Raw genomic sequence first — 22,776 nt, 5'->3', positions numbered from 1 at the left:
TTATGGAATGCAAAGCCATTGATACTTGGAGTTCTCCATTTGGAAACAGCTGCTTTCCCCTTTTTCAAAGATATTTTTCCTTATTTATCAGCTCCCACGGGAGAAATCCATCTCCTGGCCCTGACACCAGCTTCCTCCTCCAAATCTGGGAGCACTCCGGCAGAGTCCAGACATATGTATACACACTCACAGACACTCACACACATAAACACCTGCTGCCCAAAAGTAGACGGCAGTAATACATTACCATAGCAGATCTGTTTACTGCTTTTCGGAGGTGGGTAGTAAACTTGAGTCACTTTTGGAAAGAATAATACTTCTAAAAGCATTGCTAGCACACCATACTTTTTACTTTTACTTGAGTAGATTTGTGAAGAAGAAACGCGACTCTTATTCCGCTACTTTGGGGTAATCCTTTCACATTTTTCCTCTTTATTCTACATATTAGATTTGACTTTTTTTTTGCCAGCACAGTGGCTCTACCGGTTTCACACATGGTATTAGAGCTGTCCCGACTAGTCGATGTTGTCGACGTCATCGATGACGTAAATGCGTCCACGGGCAAAACATACCGTCGACGGGTAATGACGGGTTGAAAAAAAAATACATGCGGATAAAGTTTAGAATGGCGGGCGCTCGCGATGCAAGCGGTTGTTACTGGCACCCCCAAGGGGGCCGCCGTTATTTCAATGTGACCGGCATTGTCAGATTGAGCAAAGAGGAAGAAAGTGGGCAGGTGAGAGAGAGGGAGCGAGATCGGTGAGTTGGGAATGTGCGCGGGTAGCGTGGAGTTCAGTTGCTGCATCCCCCACGTTTTTGTTTTGGTCAATAAAAGTATCCATAAAGAGCCATGCGACGCCTCTCGGTGTTTTAATGCAGGGGTCCCCATTTGCCGGGCCACGGACCGGCATTTGCTACCGGGCCGCACAGAAATAATAATTTAATAACGACCGCATTCTGGCCAAATTAACCCTGTGCCCCTGCTTAACACACCAATATCCCTGTCTACTCTAGATATAATACTACGGGATAGATTACAATGTCGTCATAGAAATCCATTGATTGGACTGCTAGCAGTACATCTTGTTTGTGTATATAATATATCTATGTGCGCTTTTCCTCGATAATAACGTATTACTAGGCTGCGGGCGCAGCACATTTGTTCCCGGATTATAATTAGCCCCCACACGAGTGAAGATAACTGAAAAATAGACGTCTTTGGAGATATTTTTACGGCGAAAAGCACATTTTTACGGCGAAAATGGCACCTGACGAGCCTACAACCTCGAAGACCCACGAACTGCGAAGGAGTGGATTCGTGACCCGTTTGTGAATAAACCGAGTGATTCGAGCATGTCTGTGCAACAGGAAGATCAACTTGTAGAGATCGCAAATGACGGCAACCTTATTAAACGTACATTTGAGACAACAACTCTACCGAGGTTCTGGATTAAAGTCATTCTGGAATATCCTGACATCGCTACAAGAGCATTGAACACCTTGCTACAATTTCCAACGTCGTATCTTTGTGAAGCGGGCTTCTTGATTAATGTTTAACGACAAGGAGAAGTCATTAATGGTGAGAGCGGTGTGCAGTTGTTGTGTGCAGCTTACATGGCAGGATGTATCTGAGGAGAACTTTTCTACAAGTCCTTCCATGATCAAACGTAAGTTAATATTCCTTTCTTTCAAGAAAGTTTGTGGAGTGTTTACTTTGGAATCGCTGCATTTGCGGATTTTGCGGCTATGTTTAACGTTACGCGCATGCGCAGAACTGCATCGTTGCAATTTTTGATGGGTTGCAAAATTTGTCAGAACGCCAGTCCGTGAAAAAAAGACCCAAATAACACCGGTCCGTGGTGCAAAAAAGGTTGGGGACCCCTGTTTTAATCACGCCGCCGCCTTCCTGAGGAGGAAATCGGACGAACCGACGACAACGAGCCAAGTGAATCGCCGGTTCACTCTTCAGTACGGCCAGGAGTTGAAAACACCGCCAATTACCAAAAAGGGCAGAATTGGTGACACTTGAAATATTGTCAAACTGGTGGAGAAAAAGCCGGGTTTCTTCTTCTACACAAATCTACTCAAGTAAAATGTATGGCGTGATAAAACTACTCATAGAAGTACATTTTTGTTCAAAAGTTATTAATTAAATGTAGTGGACAGTAGGCCTGAACGATATTGGAAAAAACTATCATTGCGATTTTTGGGGAGTTTGCGATATTATATTGCGATATTAAAACGAGAAAATTTTCACCAAATAACTTGAATAGCTCCGTTCGGGATAGCTGCACTGTTTGGTCGCGCTGCCTAGCAGGAGAGAGAGTGATACACTGTGGTGTTGTATGAAAGGGGTGTGACAAAATATCAAAATGGTGATATATCGTGATACTTCGGATCCCAAAAGGTTATCGATATGCTCCTAACAAGAATCGGGATATCGTTTTAAAAAGGTGTCAATGTCAAAAAAAATTTTTTTTTGAAATTAAAAAGGATTCAACAAGTTGCTACCAAAATCTTCCACCATAATAGTTTCTCAGTAACTCTAAGTCTGCACTGACGGTGCTCGACGCCCAATTCGTTTAGACTGGGAACATTCGTTCATTCAAAACCAGAGCATTCAAAGTCATTCTGTCCGATTTTCAGAGCATTTACAGGTCATTTGCTGTTCATTTTAGGGCATTTACGGGTCATTTCCTGTTGAGTTTGAGTCACTGCCTATTCATTGGGGTGATTCCCAGGTCACTTCCTGTTCTGTAACTCAAAATAAAAGGGAAGTCACCCAAAAAATACCCCAAAATCAACAGGAGGTAACTGAAAATCAACAGGTAAATCACCTTAAATGGCCCAAAATTACCTCATTGCCTGGCGTTGGCTGCCACTGATGGCCATAGACATTAGAGCCTAGTTCGGGCCTAAAAAATCCAGCCCGACCCAACACGGCCCGCTGGTATTGAGGCCCGACCCGGCCCGAGCTCGATCACTTAACTAGATTTGCAGGCCCGAGCCCGAAAAACCCGATTTTTTTTTTTTTTTTTGAGTGACGCGGAAAAAACGCAGCAGCAGCAATTTATTTTCATTTCTTCGAGTTGGCAGAAAAAAACGCAAGTTTTCTTAATGTTTAAATAATCTACATATTTTTCTGAGAATTATCAAATCATTCACACAACGAAATAACGCTGGGAAAGTTTGTTAAACATATTTCTGAGTGTGTGGGATATTGTTCTCACATGGACGCGCCTCTCTGACAAGGAAATTAAAAAGCGGCCGGCGCCACGGCGTTCGTGCACACGCACAAGCAAAAGCGCAATACAGAGAGCCTGCTCTCCATTTTTTTTTTTTTTTTTTGGAGTGACGCGGAAAAAAACGCAGCAGCAGCAATTTATTGTCATTTCTTCGAGTTGGCAGAAAAAAACGCAAGTTTTCTTAATGTTTAAATAATCTACATATTTTTTGAGAATTATCAAAGCATTCACACAACGAAATAACGCTGGGAAAGTTTGTTAAACATATTTCTGAGTGTGTGGAATATTGTTCTCACATGGACGCGCCTCTCTGACAAGGAAATGAAAAAGCGGCCGGCGCCACGGCGTTCGTGCACATGCACAAGCAGAAGCGCAATACAGAGAGCCTGCTCTCCAAATTTTTTTTTTTTTTTTTTTTTTTTTTAAATAATTTATTAGTCCGGCATGGCGGCCCGACCCGAACTGACCCGAACGTGAATGCTTAAAATGTGGGCCCGACCCGACCTGAATGTCGGTTCGGGTTCGGGCACAAAATCTAACCTCTAATAGACATTCAATCCGTTTGAAGTGGGAGGGAACATTTGAACATTCCCAGTTCAAATGGACTGGACGTCTACTAGTGATAAACTCGTTCCAACTCACATCAGAAGCTTGTTTTTCTGTTTATTAGTTATTTGTGGAATATCCTGGAATGGTTTCCTGAGCCATGTATCGATAATCGTTGTATCGCAGTATCGTCAGATCATTGTTATCGTGAGCTATGTATCACAAATTGTATCGTATCGTGAGGTACCAAGAGGTTCCCACTCCTACTGTATGAGCTTGAAGCAGAAAAACATGACTGTATGTTGTTTTTAAATTGCGATGCTCTGAAAAATGGCGCCATCGGCCTTAATTTGTATAACTCAGTTTAATCCAGGATCTCCACACTTGCTGCGTTCATGAAGTAAAACAAAAGTTTAAATGTTGAAAAAAAGAAAAAAAAATTGCACGTCCAGCGATGTGACTATTGCGCATGCGCACATTGCGATGGCGATGTTCAAACGATATATTGTGCAGGCTTAGTGGACAGAGATATTTAGCATCTTTTTCTCAAGTTAATAGTTAATGTACTTAGACAAGCATCTTCCCGCATCCCTTATTCTTGAGTAACGATGACGGATGAGATGAAATCGCTTCTCCCTACTGACATACAGGTATGACATCTTCATGGCCAGGAGACGAACTGGAGACCAAAAACGCGTGGTGTTGATAGCACAACGGCGCAAGAGGCCAAAGCTTAGATATCTATCTGGTGGCAAAGGCCTAGCAAAGGTGCAATTACAGCACATTATCCACCGACTGTCAAGAGGTGCGGACGTTAAGCCACACATGTTGTGACAGTAGACGTGTGCCCTGATCTCAGTCATCTGGTTATCAACTTGCATGGAATGCAGTTTAGTGATGACAGAGCAAAGGACTGTACTTGCCTGACACTTCATACAACAGATACAGTAGCTAAAGATTTTACTTAAGTCAAGTAGCTTTACTTCAAAATAATATTACTAGGGCTGTCAAAATTATCGCGTTAATGGGCGGTAATTAATTTTTTCAAATAATCACGTTAAAATTAGGGCTGTCAAACGATTAAAATTTTTAATCGAGTTAATTACAGCTTAAAAATTAATTAATCGTAATTAATCGCAATTCAAACCATCTATAAAATATGCCATATTTTTCTGTAAATTATTGTTGGAATGGAAAGATAAGACGGATATATACATACAACATATTATTATAACAATAAATCAACAAGATGGCATTAACATTATTAACATTCTGTTAAAGCGATCCATGGATAGAAAGACTTGTACTAACATTTATCTTTTAAGAACTACAAGTTATAGAAATTTTAAAAATTAAAACCCCTCTTACTGTTTTCGTTTTTAACAAAATTTGTAAAATTTTCAATCAAAAAATAAACTAGTAGCCCGCCATTGTTGATGTCAATAATTACACAATGCTCATTTGCTTACGCCCATAAAATCAGTCGCACCCACGCGCCAGCAGAGGGCAGCAAAACTCCAAAAAACACAAGTAACAAGTTTGCATTGCACTGTGCTGTCATTTTAATCTGTTTGAGCGGGGCACGTGCGTTAATTGCGTCAAATATTTTAACGTGATTAATTTAAAAAATTAATTACCGCCCGTTAACGCGATAATTTGGACAGCCCTAGTTAAAATATTTGATGCAACTAACTCCACAAACTGTAGCTGTAAACTTAATTACAAATGCATACCCAAACATATATTAGCTGAAACAACTTACAGCCTTATGTGGGCCAAACTAGAGCACAGCTGTCCTTTATCCATGTCAGACGACAGTCTGCACATCAGTCAAAAGGCAACAGTCCAGCCAGACCCAACACTGCCACCAGAGGGCAGTGTATCCTCCATCATTAAACAAACTGCAATACTTTGGACTTTTTGTATAGTTATTTGAGGTACTTATGGGGTTTATTCCGGCTTACGCGGAAATTCGGTTTACGTCGCCAGCGTACGAATGGAACTCGTTCATAGCCCAGGGACTACCCGTATACGTATATTACATTTTTGCATCAGGAGAAAACACTTTTACCTTTTACTTGTAAATTTTTGTTTTCTGGTTAATTTTTACTGTTACTTGAGTCACATGTTTTCTGCAATACTTGTACTTTTACTTAGGTTTTTTTTTTTTTTTTTTGCGCATGTTCACTGCTGGCCAAAAGTATTGGCACCCCTGTCAGATAATGCTCAATTTCTCCCAGAAAATGATTGCAATTACAAATGCCTTGGTAGTAATATCTTCATTTATTTTGGTTGCAATGAAAAAACACAAAACAGAATGGGAAAAAAATCTAATCATTATCATTTCACACAAGACTCCAAAAATGGGCCGGACATAAGTATTGGCACCCTCAGCCTTATACTTGGTCGCACAACCTTTAAACAAAATGACTGCAAACAACCGCTTCCGGTATCCATCAATAAGTTCATTATAATGCTCTGCTGGAATTTTAGACCATTCTTCTTCGGCCAACTGATCCAGGTCTCTGAGATTTGAAGGGTGCCATTTTCAGATCTCTCCACAGGCGTTCTATAGGATTCAGGTCTGGACTGGTGTTTTGGGTCATTGGCCTGCTGGAAGACCCATGACCTCTGAGAGAGACCCAGCTTTCTACATTATGCTGCAAAATTTGTTGTTAGTCTTCAGACTTCATAATGCCATGGACACAGTCAAGCAGTCCAGTGCCAGAGGCAGCAAAGCAACCCCAAAACATCAGGGAACCTCCGCCATGTTTGACTGTGGGGACCGTGTTTTCTTTGAAGGCCTCTTTTTTCCTGTAAACTCTATGTTGATGCCTTTTCCCAAAAAGCTCTACTTTGTCTCATCTGACCAAAGAACATTCTTCCAAAACGTTTTTTGGCTTTCTCAGGTAAGTTTTGGCAAACTCCAGCCTGGCTTTTTTATGTCTCGGGGTCATAAGTGGGGTCTTCCTGGGTTTCCTACCATAGAGTCCTGTTTCATTCAGACGCTGACGGATAGTATGGGTTGACACTGTTGTACCCTCGGACTGCGGGACAGCTTGAACTTGTTTGGATGTTCGTTGAGGTTCTTTATTCCACCATCCGCATAATTATTGTCACGTTCTGCTGCTGGTTAGATTATGTTTTGTTACAGAGGTCATTGTGGGGGGCGTTCCTGACGTCGCACCTGCACTCAATGCAGGCTCATCAACACGGCATTTAAGCACGGGTGATCCCGAAGAAAGCTACAGAGATATTGCTTGCTGATCGCCACTTGATTCTCACACTATAGCCTCGCTACTTTTGCGTATTCCCTGTCTAGGATTATGTTTGTGTGCTGCCCTCCGTTGAATCGCTACCTTGTGCAGGTATTTGAGTATTTGTATTTTGCCTATTCGGCTCTCTGCCTAATTTCTTAGTTTACCCTCGAGTTTGTATTATTAAGCCCCATCGACCTACTGTCACGGACCCTTTTTGTTTTTTCTACCTTTCCACAATCGCATGTTTTTTCGTTTGTGATTAATAAACCCTTGTACGCCATCCCCACTTGTTGTCTGCTGCTTGGTCCAACCTTACTTCCGCATTCGCGGACGTAACAATCTTTTGTTGAAATCTGTCAACAATTTTTCTTTTCCGTCCACATCCAGGGAGGTTAGCCACAGTGCCATGGGCTTTACACTTATTGATAACACTGCGCACGGTAGACAGAGGAACATTCAGGTCTTTGGAGATGGACTTGTAGCCTTGAGATTGCCCATGCTTCCTCTCAGTTTTGCTTCTCAAGTCTTCAGACAGTTCTTGGGTCTTCTTTTCTCCATGCTCAATGTGGTACACACAATGACACAGGACAGAGGTTGAGTCAACTTTAATCCATTTTAACTGGCTGCGAGTGTGATTTAGTTATTGCTGTTAATTACACAAATTAGAGAAACATCACATGATTTTTCAAAGGGTGCCAATACATTTGTCCGGCCCATTTTAGGAGTTTTGTGTAAAATGTAGGGCTGTCAAACGATTAAAATTTTTAATCGAGTTAATTACAGCTTAAAAATTAATTAATCGTAATTAATCGCAATTAGTCGCAATTCAAACCATCTATAAAATATGCCATACTTTTTCTGTAAATTATATATATACTCTGTAAAATAAATTGTTGGAATGGAAAGATAAGACACAAGATGGATATATACATTCAACATACGGTACATAAGGACTGTAGTGGGCATTTCACTCTACTGTCATTTAAATCTGTCTATGCTGTCCTCACTCCAAAGCGTCTACTTTTTCCAAAGCTAGACAGCTAGTGAACGACGCCTTAATAATTAGATTTCTTCCTTTTTCATCTGATTTATTAATAAAATGGCCTCAAACCATTGTCCTCTTTAGACCGTCGTAAAACTACAAAAAAAAAAGTACACAAGCGTTGCATTAACAACAACGTTAGCTTAGCACGCTATACAGGTTCACTAAACATAAACAAAAAGCGTCTCATACAAAAAAAAAACTTGATTCAACCTTTTGGATGACTACGTTCACTTTTATTATTTTGAAATAACAGTATTCTTACTTGAGTAAAATTTTTGGCTACTCTACCCAATTCTGGCAATTATTAATTATTTTAAAGTGTTTGTGTTTACTGACACCAAGCAGAGGGCAATGTGGTGCGCCCAGACTCTTCCTGGCATTTATACTCTTAAGTATGTGCGGTGACGTCTGCAGCGCGAGCAAATTTGCGTGTTCTTTATTTGGTCACACATGACCTAAAAACGTACATAATGATACACTGGCGCGTGCCAGACCTTCCTTTTTAGAGGGAAATTGCATTTACAAATCCAAACAATTGTGTGGCTAGTGGCGTCTTCTACGCACCGTTTGACGCGTACGTAACAATTACGAACGAAGGGCCCGATTTGTGCCGTATGTGAAAAAAAAAAACTCATTGGGTTGCATAAATCCATCTTTGGTTCCCAGTCCGTCTGCACTTCCAGTCTGCGGTGAGAAAAGTGCAGCCTGCTCAGCCTCAGTGCACTCTGTGAAAACAACCAACGTGCGTGTGTGTGTGTACGAGTGGTTGTCTTGTCTTGAATGATCTGTACAATCAATTAACTTGCACATTTTTTGTGTGTTTTGTAGGATTGAGCAAATTCTTGAGGTTTCAACATTTGCTATTTTTGCATCCCTTTTGGCGCTTCCCTTTATCCCGTTGTCAATGTGGCTGCGAGACCCTTTGCTGTGGCAGAAAAAGCCTCATCCAAGACAGGAATCGATCATTAAAAGCACGCCATCTCGTCGGGTTTTGTCTTTTTTAGTTGACAGGAGAGGTCTGGGAATTAATCGAGGGTTGGTGTCGCCAAGTGGGGAAAAAAAACTGCTGATACCAGGGATATCGCATGATGGTAGAGGTGCTACAATTAATCGATTAATAGACAACTAATCGATAACCAAATTCATCGACAACTATTTTGATAACCGGAGCACTAAGTTAGTTAGCGATGATGCTAATCAGTATCTTAAGTGTCTGTTTGTTTTGTGTTTTGCAGAAGTATATTAGCACTTGAGTTATTGTTAGATAATAATTAGGGCTGTCAAACGATTAAAATTTTTAATCGAGTTAATCACAGCTTAAAAATTAATTAATCGTAATTAATCGCAATTCAAACCATCTATAAAATATGCCATATTTTTCTGTAAATTATTGTTGGAATGGAAGATAAGACACAAAACAGATATATACATTCAACATACTGTACATAAGTACTGTATTTTTTTATTATAACAATAAATCAACAAGATGGCATTAACATTATTAACATTCTGTTAAAGCGATCCATGGATAGAAAGACTTGTAGTTCTTAAAAGATAAATGTGAGTACAAGTTATATATATTTTATTTTAAAACCCCTCTTAATGTTTTCGTTTTAATAAAATTCGTAAAATTTTCAATCAAAAAATCAACTAGTAGCTCGCCATTGTTGATGTCAATAATTACACAAATCTCATGGTGCTTAAACCCATAAAATCAGTCGCACCAAAGCGCCAGCAGAGGGAGACAAAAAACACAAGTAACAAGTGGCCATGACACTGCTGTCATTTTAATGTTTGAACGGGGCGTGTGCGTTAATTGCGTCAAATATTTTAACGTGATTAATTTAAAAAATTAATTACCGCCTGTTAACGCGATAATTTTGACAGCCCTAATTATAAATCATAGTGCTGCAACGATTAATCGATTAACTCGAAAAGATTCAAACTAAATTTTGCTGCTTCGAGTATTTGGTTAATTACAGTGGCGTTTTAATAGTTTGTCTTGAAAGTGTTTGCGTTTAGTTTTATTGATTTGGATGGATACACTGGCCTCTAGTAGCAACAGTGAATATGACATAACTCATTTCCCATGGCTGAATCCAGCTGCTCCCTGTTAAGATCAGTATGGCGGAAATTGTCCGATATGCACGTGTGATACATCATTGGAAAGCTTAAAACGTCAATTTTCTGGGTAAAGAAAAACTTTGAACAGGACGGTATTTGAATTTTTTTTTTTAAACAGCAAAACCCTGACTGGAGGTGAGAGCACGCGAGAGCATAAATAAAGATGCCGTGATTTTAACGAGATATTACCGCATACTTACCTCTTTTTAATCCAAAAACTCCATGTAGCATGTATCACCGAGTGTCAAGACACAGCTGTGAATGGCCACAGTTGGATTTTTGGGAGATTTTATGGGTGAAACATGGTAATATAAAAGGGTCGCGATGCAGAAATCGCAGACATCAATGAGTAATCGAGATTTTCAATTTCATATATTTACCCTTTTAATTTTTTTTTTTTTTTTCCAATTTTTCTTTGTTTTGATCGATTATTTATCATCTAAAATATTGGGGAAAATGTGACAGTATCGAAAAAAATACAATGAAGCGATAGTTATGAGGTAGAAATCCGTGACTTTTTTACAGACGCCAATTTTTTTCATTGTGACATCATTGTTTAAAAGTTTAATATCTGCGGGTGAATCATTTTTTTAAAGTCATCTTTTTATTTTACACGAAATATTAGACATCAATTAATGATTCTACGCTAAAAATACAGACATTTCAAATAATAAATACCTTTACTTACCTTCTTTTTACTGCTAGGTTGAAACAAAAGCGGTTGCGCGACATCTGTAAACGCGGGTTTCCAAGGTAAAACGGATTAATCAAAAGTTCTGTATGTTGATGCCTTTTCCCAAATAGCTCTACTTTTGTCTCATCTGACCAGAGAACATTCTTCCAAAACCGACACAGAAACATTCTTTGGAGGTCTTTCGAGATGGACTTGTAGCCTTGAGATTGCCCATGCTCCCTCACAATTTTGCTTCTCAAGTTCTCAGACAGTTCTTTGGTCTTCTTTCTTTTCTCCATGCTCCATGTGTTACACACAAGCACATAGGACGGAGGTTAAGTCAACTTTAATCCATTTTAACTGGCTGCAATTGTGATTTTGCCACCACCTGTTATGTGCCACAGGTAAGTAACAGGTGCTGTTAATTACACAAATTAGAGAAGCATCACATGATTTTTCACAGGGTGCCAATACTTTTGTCCGGCCCATTTTGGAGTTTTGTGTAAAATGATAATGGTTTCATTTTTTTTCCATTCTCTTTTGTGTTTTTTCATTGCAAGCAAAATAAATGAAGATATTTCTACCAAAGCATTTGTAATTGCAATCATTTTCTGGGAGAAATTTAGCATGATCTGACAGAATTGCAGGGGTGCCAATACTTTTGGCCAGCAGTGTATACGATCATGAAATAGGTTATCGTTAGGGGTGGGAATCTTTGGGCACCTAACGATTCGATTACGATTACGATTCAGAGACTCCGATTCGATTATGAATCGATTATTGATGCCCCCCTCCCCCCTTTTTTTTTTTTTTTTTATGTTTTCTATATTTGTTCCTAAATTGTTAAAAAATCCTCTCAGGCTAAATAAACCAAACTACTATTTTAGTATCAAGTTACCGGTTAAAAACAGTAAATAAAATACTCAAGTCCCCATTCTGTATCAGCAGCTTTAAACTACATTCAATTAATTTAATGTTGTGAATCAACCGTTAAAGTTGTTAAAATTGCGCTACTAAAATTGCTACTTTCGACATGTGAAAGTTTTAAAACTGTTTCATCATTTATAGATAGATTCAAGTCAAGATTTTGCCGATTTAGGGGTTTTTTAGATAAAAAGTAATTAGGTTTTCTACAACAGAGCCTTCTAGAGAAGTCTACTGCTTTAAAATGTCGCCTGTTTACTAGCGCGGGAAAGTGTCATTTCACATCTAGTCTAGATATATGTGATATCTACCATAGCCGTATGTTGCTGTATGTTTGTAGCAACTAGCAACTGGGCACTGTTTGTAGCAGCTGACGGCAGCAGTCAGGTATTATTGTTTTTTTTTTTTACCTAGCGGCATTAGCTGCACATGATATTTACCCTCGGTCCGTTCCTCATTGCGTCCCGTGCTGACTGCGTTTTATTTCCGCTTTACCTGGTATAATTCAATAATCGGAATTTGGATGTTTGTGAATCGTTCTCGAATCTTCCACGGCCGAATCGCGAATAATCTAAGAATCGGAAATTTTGCACGCCTCTAGTTATCGTACAGTATAATAATAACAGTTCTTATAAATGATGTTGTGATGAGAAAAAAACTTTTTCACCTAATCTAATCATCTTTTCACCTAATACTTTTTTAATTATACTCAAGTCCATTTTTTGGGGATCACTACTTTTACTTGAGAAGTACTATTTCAAAGTAACGCTACTACATACCTACGGAAAATTTTTGGCTGCTCTACCCACTTCTTCTTACTCTCGCTCGGAAGTGTTCTCACATATCCACTAAATTTAACTGAATGATCAACAACTCAAACATTCTGGTCTACATACAGTACGTGGCCATGAAAAGATGCTCACATTTTCCACTAGAGAGGAAAGCAGTAAAATGGTGAGTTCATGTTTAAAGTTTGCGTGTGTTTGTCTGTGTAAGCTATAAGAAAACAAAACGGACATTGCATCCAACAAGTCCGGGCAAGCCTTAAACTGCGGTCATCAGCGAGTGCCACATCCACCGCGCGGAGTTTGTCACACAACGTGAGTCATACAGTGCACAGTAGTGTCGCTATGGACCGGAGCTTGGCGGAAATCGCGACGTCCTCAAGGTAAACAGTGATTAATATGCTATTCTCGGAATAAAAATGGAAAACAAAGCAGAAAATATCCTCCCGGTCCCCGATGAGGAGTTTTTTCACGACTTGATCTTTATGTTTTACAGGGCCTCAGGGTGACCAAGTGATGAAAGCTGAGGTGAACAAGTGACCAACCCCTCTAGTATATGTGAGTCATGCACACTTTTGGGAGTCAATGCTATAAAAAGAGTCATACAATTCACAGTAGGTGGATATAACACAGTGGCTACTATATTGGTCAGTGGCTTGTGAGAATATATCCCAAAATGATCTCTCTCGCTAGGCGTGGGAACCTCAGAGTAGCTACCAATACGATACCATCAGCGATACAAGGACGTCTATAGCAGCCAATGGGTCATTTTTTTTGGATGACTACTTTTACTTGAGTCATACAGTTGGGCAAATAAGTATTTAGTCAACCACTAATTGTGCAAGTTCTCCCACTTGAAAATATTAGAGAGGCCTGTAAGTGTCAACGTGGGTAAACCTCAACCATGAGAGACCGAATGTGGGAAAAAAAAAAAAAAAAACAGAAAATCACATTGTTTGCTTTTTAAAGAATTTATTTGCAAATCATGGTGGAAAATAAGTATTTGCTCAATACCAAAAGTTCATCTCAATACTTTGTTATGTGCCCTTTGTTGGCAATAACGGAGGCCAAACGTTTTCTGTAACTCTTCACAAGCTTTTTACACACTGTTGCTGGTATTTTGGCCCATTCCTCCATGCAGATCTCCTTTAGAGCAGTGATGTTTTGGGGCTGTCGTTGGGCAACACGGACTTTCAACTCCCTCCTCACCCCGTGGCGTCAAAACATTATCAAGAACGGTGAGCAAAAATCCCAGAACCACATAGGGGGACCTAGTGAATGACCTACAGACAGCTGGGACCAGAAAGTAAGAAAGGCTACTATCAGTAACACAATGCGCCACCAGGGACTCAAATCCTGCACTGCCAGACGTGTCCCCCTGCTGAAGAAAGTACACGTCCAGGCCAGTCAGCAGTTCGCTAGAGAGCATTTGGATGATCCAGAAGAGGACTGGGAGAATGTGTTATGGTCAGATGAAACCAAAATAGAACTTTTTGGTAGAAACACAGGTTCTCTTGTTTGGAGGAAAAAGAATACTGAATTGCACCATACCCACTGTGAAACATGGGGGTGGAAACATCATGCTTTGGGGCTGTTTTTCTGCAAAGGGACCAGGACGACTGATCTGTGTAAAGGAAAGAATGAATGGGGCCACGTATCGAGAGATTTTGAGTGAAAATCTTCTTCCATCAGCAAGGGCAATGAAGATGAGACGTGGCTGGGTCTTTCAGCATGACAATGATCCCAAACACACAGCCAGGGCAACAAAGGAGTGGCTTCGTAAGAAGCATTTCAAGGTCCTGGAGTGGCCTAGCCAGTCTCCAGATCTCAACCCATAGAAAAATCTGTGGAGGGAGTTGAAAGTCCGTGTTGCCCAACGACAGCCCCAAAACATCACTGTTCTAGAGGAGATCTGCATGGAGGAATGGGTCAAAATACCAGCAACAGTGTGTGAAAAGCTTGTGAAGAGTTACAGAAAATGTTTGGCCTCCGTTATTGCCAACAAAGGGTACATAACAAAGTATTGAGATGAACTTTTGGTACTGACCAAATACTTATTTTCCACCATGATTTGGAAATAAATTCTTTAAAAAGCAAACAATGTGATTTTCTGGTTTTTTTTTCCACATTCTGTCTCTCATGGTTGAGGTTTACCCATGTTGACAATTACAGGCCTCTCTGATATTTTCAAGTGGGATAACTTGCACAATTAGTGGTTGACTAAATACTTATTTGCCCCACTGTATTACTGTATTTTGATGTAATGTTGCTTTAACTTGAGTAAAAATTTGGGCTATTTTACCAACTTCTGTCAAAACAAAAAAAAAAAGTTTAAAAATAGCTGCTTAAAGTTGCATTCTAACAATGTGAGAATTCATCTTACTGTAACAGTCTACTCAGGTTGTAAACACTGTAGAATGCCAGTAAGTGTGGTCTTTAAGCTTCCTTGAGTCTGTTTGTTTTCCAAAGCTCTGTTTGGAGCCTCTCGGTAAACGCTGTAGCTATTGACGGAGATAGTACCTTTTCTCGTAAGCGCCGTCAAATTGTTTGCATTATTCTAACACACTTAATTTAATCAATCAGGGAATAGTATCGTTTCTTGTATTTACTGTTTGACTGTTTGTATTACTCAGACACACCCAATATTAAAAAAAATAGCACTTACACAATAGTTTAAGAAAAACAAGCAGAATATGGTCCGGCCGCCTGAACAAAAAAAAAAACAAAAAAAAACAACAACAAAAAAAAACAAAAAAGTTTTACTTTTTTTCTCAATAGTGTTATTTATTTCCTGGCTCTTTTTCTGTGGAGAACCCAGAGAGGTTTATTTGCTTATTATCTATTTAATTCATCAATAGTGTTTATATTATATTATATTATATTATATTATATTATATTATATTATATTATATTATATTATATTATATTATATTATATTTAGGGCTGTCAAACGATAAAAAATTTTAATTGAGTTAATTACACCTTAAAAATTAATTAATCGTAATTAATCGCAATTCAAACCATCTATAAAATATGCCATATTTTTCTGTAAATTATTGTTGGAATGGAAAGATAAGACACAAGATGGATATATATATTCAACATACGGTACATAGGGACTGTATTTGTTTATCATAACAATAAATCAACAAGATGGCATGAACATTATTAACATTCTGTTAAAGCGATCCATGGATAGAAAGACTTGTTCTCATTTAACACCATTTAAAAGATAATGTTAGTACAAGTTATAGAAATTTTATATTAAAACCCCTCTTAATGTTTTTAGTTTTAATAAAATTTGTAAAAATTTCAATCAAAAAATAAACTAGTAGACCGCCATTGTTGATGTCAATAATTACACAATGCTCATGGGTGCTTAAACCTATAAAATCAGTCGCACCCAAGCGCCAGCAGAGGGCGACAAAACTCCAAAAAACACAAGTAACAAGTGGAGATTGCACTGTGCTGACATTTTAATCTGTTTGAGCGGGGCATGTGCGTTAATTGCGTCAAATATTTTAACGTGATTAATTTAAAAAATTAATTACCGCCCGTTAATGTAATAATTTTGACAGCCCTAATTATATTATATTATATTATTTTTTATTTTATTTACTTTTGTTCCTTGAAAAATCCAGAAAGGGTTATTTGATCGTGGCTTTCTGAAAAACAATACATTTTTACATTTAGGCAGTCCTGCAATCGTCACACTTTTTCTGTTACAAACTGACCCCGGCCCCTCATCAGAGAAGGGAAAAGTTATGTGGCCCTCGCAGGAAAAAGTTTGGGGACCCCTGATATCGGGCATAAGAAATACATGACGCCTTCTAATCACGCAACTGACTTAGCAGGATTGACGCTGACAAGCCCACATCTGCACCACCAACTCTCGCAATCATTTCTCCCGGACAGTCCAGAACAAATGGCGGGACGCCCTGTCCCAACAACTGTCAAATTTATCGCGTTAATGGGCGGTAATTTTTTTAATTAATCACGTGAAAATATTAATCGCAATTAACGCATTCGCGGTACGAATCATTCACGCATTGCTGCAAACAGCCTACAATGGCGCCGTTTTACTTATATACAGAGATAAGAGGCAGTGTCAAGTGAGTGTAGGAGATACAATCATTCATTGGGGCCGTGCTTTTAATTGGCAAAAGCTTTGTCATCTCTCACACAGCAACTATAAATATTGTGGGAAGCGACGTGGGGAAAAATGACAGGAGTTGATCTTTTTCTTAACACCCTGTAGTGTACCCAACGCAGAGAAGATATAGCATTTGCAGCTAGGGTTGTTCCGATCATGTTTTTTTGCTCCCGATCCGATCCCGATCGTTTTAGTTTGAGTAACTGCCGATCCCGATATTTCCCGATCCGATTGCTTTTTTTTCCTCACGATTCAATTCCAATCATTCCCGATAATTTTTCCAGATCATATACATTTTGGCAATGCATTAAGAAAAAAATGAATAAAACTCTGACGAATATATACATTCAACATACAGTACATAAGTACTGTATTTGTTTATTATGACAATAAATCCTCAAGATGGCATTTACATTATTAACATTCTTTCTGTGAGAGGGATCCACGGATAGAAAGACTTATGACTTTGTATATTGTGACTAAATATTACCATCTAGTGTATTTGTTGAGCTTTCAGTAAATGATACTGTAGCCATGCCCAAATGCACGATGGGAAGTGGAACCATGACTGTGCGTAGTGCTACCAATGGATATATCTTCTCTGCGTTGGGAAATAACATAAGGTGTTAAGAAAAAGATCAAGTGCTACCTTGCTTCCCCACATTGCTTCCCATGATATTTCTAATCGTAGGGAGAGGGATTGTAAGGCTTTAGCCAATTAATAAAAGGCTCCAAAGGCTGCCAAAATTCACTCTACTCATTTTACACTGCCTTTTATCTCTCTATATAGGCAAAATGGCACCATTACAGATTGAGCGCGACAATGCGTGAGTGAATAGTGCAACGCATGCATTAATTGCGTTAAATATTTTAACGCGATACATTTTTTTAAAATTAATTATCCGCCGTTATCGGAATAAATTTGATAACCCTACCTTAAGCCTAAACTAAAGATTCTGGATGAGTGTAACATATTATGTCTGCAGCGTTAAATACAATTAGAAAACGATTTAATTAATAAATATATATATATTAAAAAAAGGCATGGCCGATATTTTTTTGCCGATTCCGATATTTTGAAAATGACGTGATCGGACCCGATCGATCGGTATGCCGATCGAGCGGGACATCTCTATTTGCAGCCACCGCACACAGTCATGGTTGCACCACTTCCCATCATGCATTTGGGCAGAACAGTTAAGTCGCTACAGTATCATTTACTGAAAGCTCCACAAATACACTAGATGGCAATATTTAGTCACAATATACAAACTCACATTTATCCTTTAAGAATTACAAGTCTTTCTACCCGTGGATCCCTTTTACAGAAAGAATGTTAATAATTTTAATGCTATCTTGTGGATTTATTGGAAAATGAATGAATGAATGAATGAATAAACAAATACAGTACTTATGTAAAGTATGTTGAATGTATATATCCGTCTTATCTTTCCATTCCAACAATAATTTACAGAAAAATATGGCATATTTTAGAGATGGTTTGAATTGCAATTAATTTTTAAGCTGTGATTAACTCAATCAAAAATTTTAATCGTTTGACAGCCCTAGTTAAATATACACCTTATGCCTAATATATACATAACACAATGAAGCAGAATTGTTGTGGAACTCAAAATGTTGACTGGACAGTTATGGACTATGCACATTAAATCATTAGTAACGTCAAATATTACACAATACACCAAAGTTTATCAGTAGCCGTGTCTTTGTGATAGTTTTCCCCTGACCTTTTTACTGCAATGATATAATGAAAACCTGAAATTATGGCTTTTAGTTTTGGCCACCCCAAGATTTTAAGTGGCCCCATCTGGCCACCCCTATGAAAAATTTCTGGAGGCGCCACTGCCTCCGTTCACCCAATCTGTTTGGTCTTATTATTGTCCCATCCCCAGCAAAAAGTGTACATGCAGGTTATGCTGTTATATCATCCCTACCAATATTGAGACCAGACATACACCCTTGACTGTCAAGTTAAAGAAAAACGGCTCACCCAGATTAACGAAGCTCATCACCATGTCAGCATCGTTGAGAAAAGCCGCTTCTTGATACGTGGCCAGCGGCGGGCTCCGGGTCGTCCGCACGGGCTCATAACGTTCCGACGCGCCGTCCGCTCGGCTCGCGTCCCCGCTGGAGATGCTGTTGTACAGGTCCAACATGAAGAGCGGAGCCGAGTTGTACTTTGCGTGAGACAGATGCGGCCTGGGTCTGTGCGGCAGGCCGAGGATGGACAGGATCTCCTTCTGCATCTCCCTCCTCTCGTGCGTCCTCAGGCGTCGCTGGATGAAGCCGGGGTGCGCTTGGCTGCTCCCGTCCAGTGAGTAGTAGCTCCCCGCCGCCGGGGATGTGCAGTAATAAGCCCCAAAGCAAAATCCAACCAAGGCGAGCACACACAGTGTCATGGTGTTGTCCCACCGTGGGTCTCGCTTGTCTGCGTGTCAGTCGCCTAGTCCAAAAGTTCCAAAAAAGAAAAAAAAAAAAAAGACGTGCGTAAAGTGGTGACCAAGAAAATTAATAAGACCGCACCTCGTTTGGAAATCAAAAACTGCTCTGCACTCTTAAATTAAGCCATTTGAAATATTCCCTCAAGGAAAACGCGCATAACAGCGTTTGCTCCCGTCTCATTGCCGAGTCCCGTAAATCCACTCTCGGGACAAAGTGCACCATGTCACAACGCCGATATTTTGCCGACGACCACGAGTGAAATAACTCCTCCGGATGAAGCCATGTTGAAGGGTTTAGTTAGTCCTCAAATTGTTCCGAAGTTCGGCATGGACAAAAGAGCGAAACGGGTCGCCTCCTCCTCGCACGCACGCTCTAACAGTTTTAGCAGGTTGCGCTCCAGAATATCCACTGTGAACCTGAAACCACCCACTCGGTGCGCGTGAAGCCAAAGGAGGAGCTCGAGGGCCACTGACACATTTTTATATGTGTGCATTGTGCGCCTACACTATATTGATCTAACCTATCAGATGGTCGGGATAGATACACTGAAGCTGCCGTTTTCCTTGCTACCAAAACAGGCAGTTACATAAGAATGTATCGGTTTTATTAAACCTGTCAAATACCTGGTGCGCCACCGTAGCTATAGTACAGGTACTTAGAGAGCAACAAACACACGTTAATGTAGTTGCAGTGCGACCCCTAACGACGATAATGACAACAGCATGCCATTACGAAAACAAACGAAACATCAGGTACACCTGCACGCAGGGGCCCAACATCCCATTATTGTTAGGGTATGCGAAATGAAAAATCAGCAGGGCGAGAACCAAAAGTGGCATTTGCCATGTGGCAAAATGGATTTTGCCATCTGGCATTTTTTCTTTAACATGTGGATTTTTTTTTGCCATCTGGCAAATGGATTTTGCGATGTGGCAAAATGGATTTGCCATGTGGCATTTTTTCTTTGCCATGTGGCATTTTTTTTGCCATGTGGCAAAATGCATTTTGCCATGTGGCATTTTTTTTTTTTTATTTATTTATTTTTTTTGCCATGTGGAAAAATGGATTTTGCCATGTGGCATTTTTACTGTAACAAGTGGCATTTTTTTGCCATGTGGCAAAATGGAATTTGCCACATGGCATTTTGTTTTGTTGCCATGTGGCAAAATGGATTTCGCCATGTGGCATTTGTTTTACCATTTGGCATCTTGGCATCTTTTCTTTAACATGTGGCATTTTTTGCCATGTGGCAAAATTGATTTTGCAATGTGGCATTTTTTTTTTTTTTTTTTTTTTGCAATGTGGCAAAATAGATTTTGGCATGTGGCATTTTTTGCCATGTGGCAAAATGGATTATACCATGTGGCATCTTTTCTTTTACATGTGGCATTTTTTTGCCATGTGGCAAATTGATTTTGCCATGTGGCATTTTTTTTTTCCATGTGGCAATATGGATTTTGCCATGTGGCATTTTTACTTTAACATGTGGCATTTTTTGCCATGTGGCAAAATGGATTTTGCCATGTGGCATTTTTTTTTAACATGTGGCATTTTTTTTTTGCCATGTGGCAAAATGGATTTCGCCATGTCGCATTTTTCTGCCATGTGGCATTTTTTTCCATGTGGCAAGATGGATTTTACCATGTGGCATCTTTTCTTTAACATGTGGCATTTTTGCCATGTGGCAAAATTGATTTTGCCATGTGGCATTTTTTTTTTTTTTTGCAATGTGGCAAAATGGATTTTGCCATTGGGCATTTTTACTTTGACATGTGGAATGTTTTACTTTAACATGTGGCATTTTTTTTGCCATGTGGCAAAATGGATTTTGCCATGTGGCAATTTTTTGCAATGTGGCAAAATGGATTTTACCATGTGGCATTTTTTCTTTAACATGTGACATTTTTTTGACCTGCGGAAAACTTGATTTTGTCATGGGGCTTTTTTTTTTTTTTTTTGCAATGTGGCAAAATGGATTTTGACGTGGCATTTTTTTATGCCATGTGGCAAAATGGATTTTGGCATTTCAACAAATTTTACGCAGTTTGTCAGTTGTCAGTTTCATAGCTAAGGAGTGGCTAAGCTAGCGCGAGTCAATGGCGGGTTAAATCAACTCCATCGACTGATTAAACCCCCGCTAACTTGAAGATTAAGCTTTTGTGAAAAATTCAATTACATGCGATGACATTCGTCTGTTGTCATTCTTATGTTGACGCAGCAAAGAGACACAAATTGGTAAAAAGTAACTAATAGATTACTTTTAAAGTAACTTGGTTACTTTGACCATAGAGTAATCGGCAAAGTAACTAGATTACTTCTTTGAGGCATAATCAGTAATCAGTAAATTACTTTTTCAAGTAATCTGTGACAACACTGATAGAGACCCACTCAAGATATAAAAGACGTCATTCAACTAGTTGTCAGTCAACATTATCATCACAACTGTTATGAAAAAATTCTATAGAGGTTCAAAAGTTACCTAGTGTTGCTTTTAGGGCTGTCAAATGATTAAAATTTTTAATCGAGTTAATCACAGTGGAATGACATAATAACATGTGGAATTTTTTTTGCCATGTGGCAAATGGATTTTGCGATGTGGCAAAATGGATTTGCCATGTGGCATTTTATCTTTGCCATGTGGCATTTTTTTTGCCATGTGGCAAAATGGATTTTGCCATGTGGCTTCTTTTTTTTTTTTTTTTTTTTTTTTTTTTTGCAATGTGGCAAAATGGATGTTGGTATGTGACATTTTTACTTTAACATGTGGCATTTTTTTGCCATGTGGCAAAATGGAATTTGCCATGTGGTATTTTTTTTTTTTTGTAATGTGGCAAAATGGATTATGCCATGTGGCATCTTTTCTTTAACATGAGGCATTTTTTTGCCATGTGGCAAATTGATTTTGCCATGTTTTTTTTTTTTTTTTTGCAATGTGGCAAAATGGATTTTTGCCAGATTAGATTACTTAAAAATTAATTAATCGTAATTTATTGCAATCCAAACCATCTATAAAATATGCCATATTTTTCTGTAAATTATTGTTGGAACGGAAAGATAAGACAAAAGACGAATATATACGTTCAACATATTGTACATAAGTACTGTATTTGTTTATTATAACGAATCAACAAGATGGCATTAACATTCTGTTAAAGCGATCCATGAATAGAAAGACTTGTAGTTATTAAAAAATAAATGTTAGTACAAGTCATATAAATTTTATATTAAAACCCCTCTTAATGTTCTCGTTTTAATAAAATTTGTAAAATTTTCAATCAAAAAATAAACTAGTAGCTCGCCATTGTTGATGTCAATGCTCATGGTGCTGAAACCCATAAAATCAGTCGCACCAAAGCGCCAGCAGAGGGAGACAAAAAACACAAGTAACAAGTGGACATGACACTGTGCTGTCATTTTAATCTGTTTGAGCGGGACATGTGCGTTAATTGGGTCAAATATTTGAACGTGATTATTTTAAAAAATTAATTACCTCCCGTTAACGCGATAATTTTGACAGCCCAGGAAATTCGGGTTCCATCGCCAGCGTAGGAACGGAAC

The 22,776-nt window shown here is 39.0% G+C and overlaps 1 protein-coding gene across 2 annotated transcripts in view; it reads right to left on the bottom strand.

Annotated features, from left to right (window-relative positions):
* Positions 1 to 22,776, bottom strand: part of bmp6 (bone morphogenetic protein 6) — a 70,484-nt gene that overhangs the window by 43,757 nt on the left and 3,951 nt on the right. The window contains exon 2 of one of the 2 annotated variants that reach the window (XM_057824187.1): positions 18,767 to 19,219. In XM_057824187.1, coding sequence (XP_057680170.1) covers positions 18,767 to 19,175 — 409 coding nt within the window. In that variant the 5' untranslated portion in view covers positions 19,176 to 19,219. Of the gene's footprint in view, positions 1 to 18,766; positions 19,599 to 22,776 lie in introns of those variants that run through there. The other variant, XM_057824186.1, reaches the window with a different exon arrangement.

Source organism: Corythoichthys intestinalis, chromosome 20 (assembly GCF_030265065.1).
Source record: "Corythoichthys intestinalis isolate RoL2023-P3 chromosome 20, ASM3026506v1, whole genome shotgun sequence".
Lineage (NCBI taxonomy): Eukaryota > Metazoa > Chordata > Actinopteri > Syngnathiformes > Syngnathidae > Corythoichthys > Corythoichthys intestinalis.
Note: the sequence above shows the minus strand (reverse complement) of the source record. Positions and strands in the feature narration are given on the sequence as shown.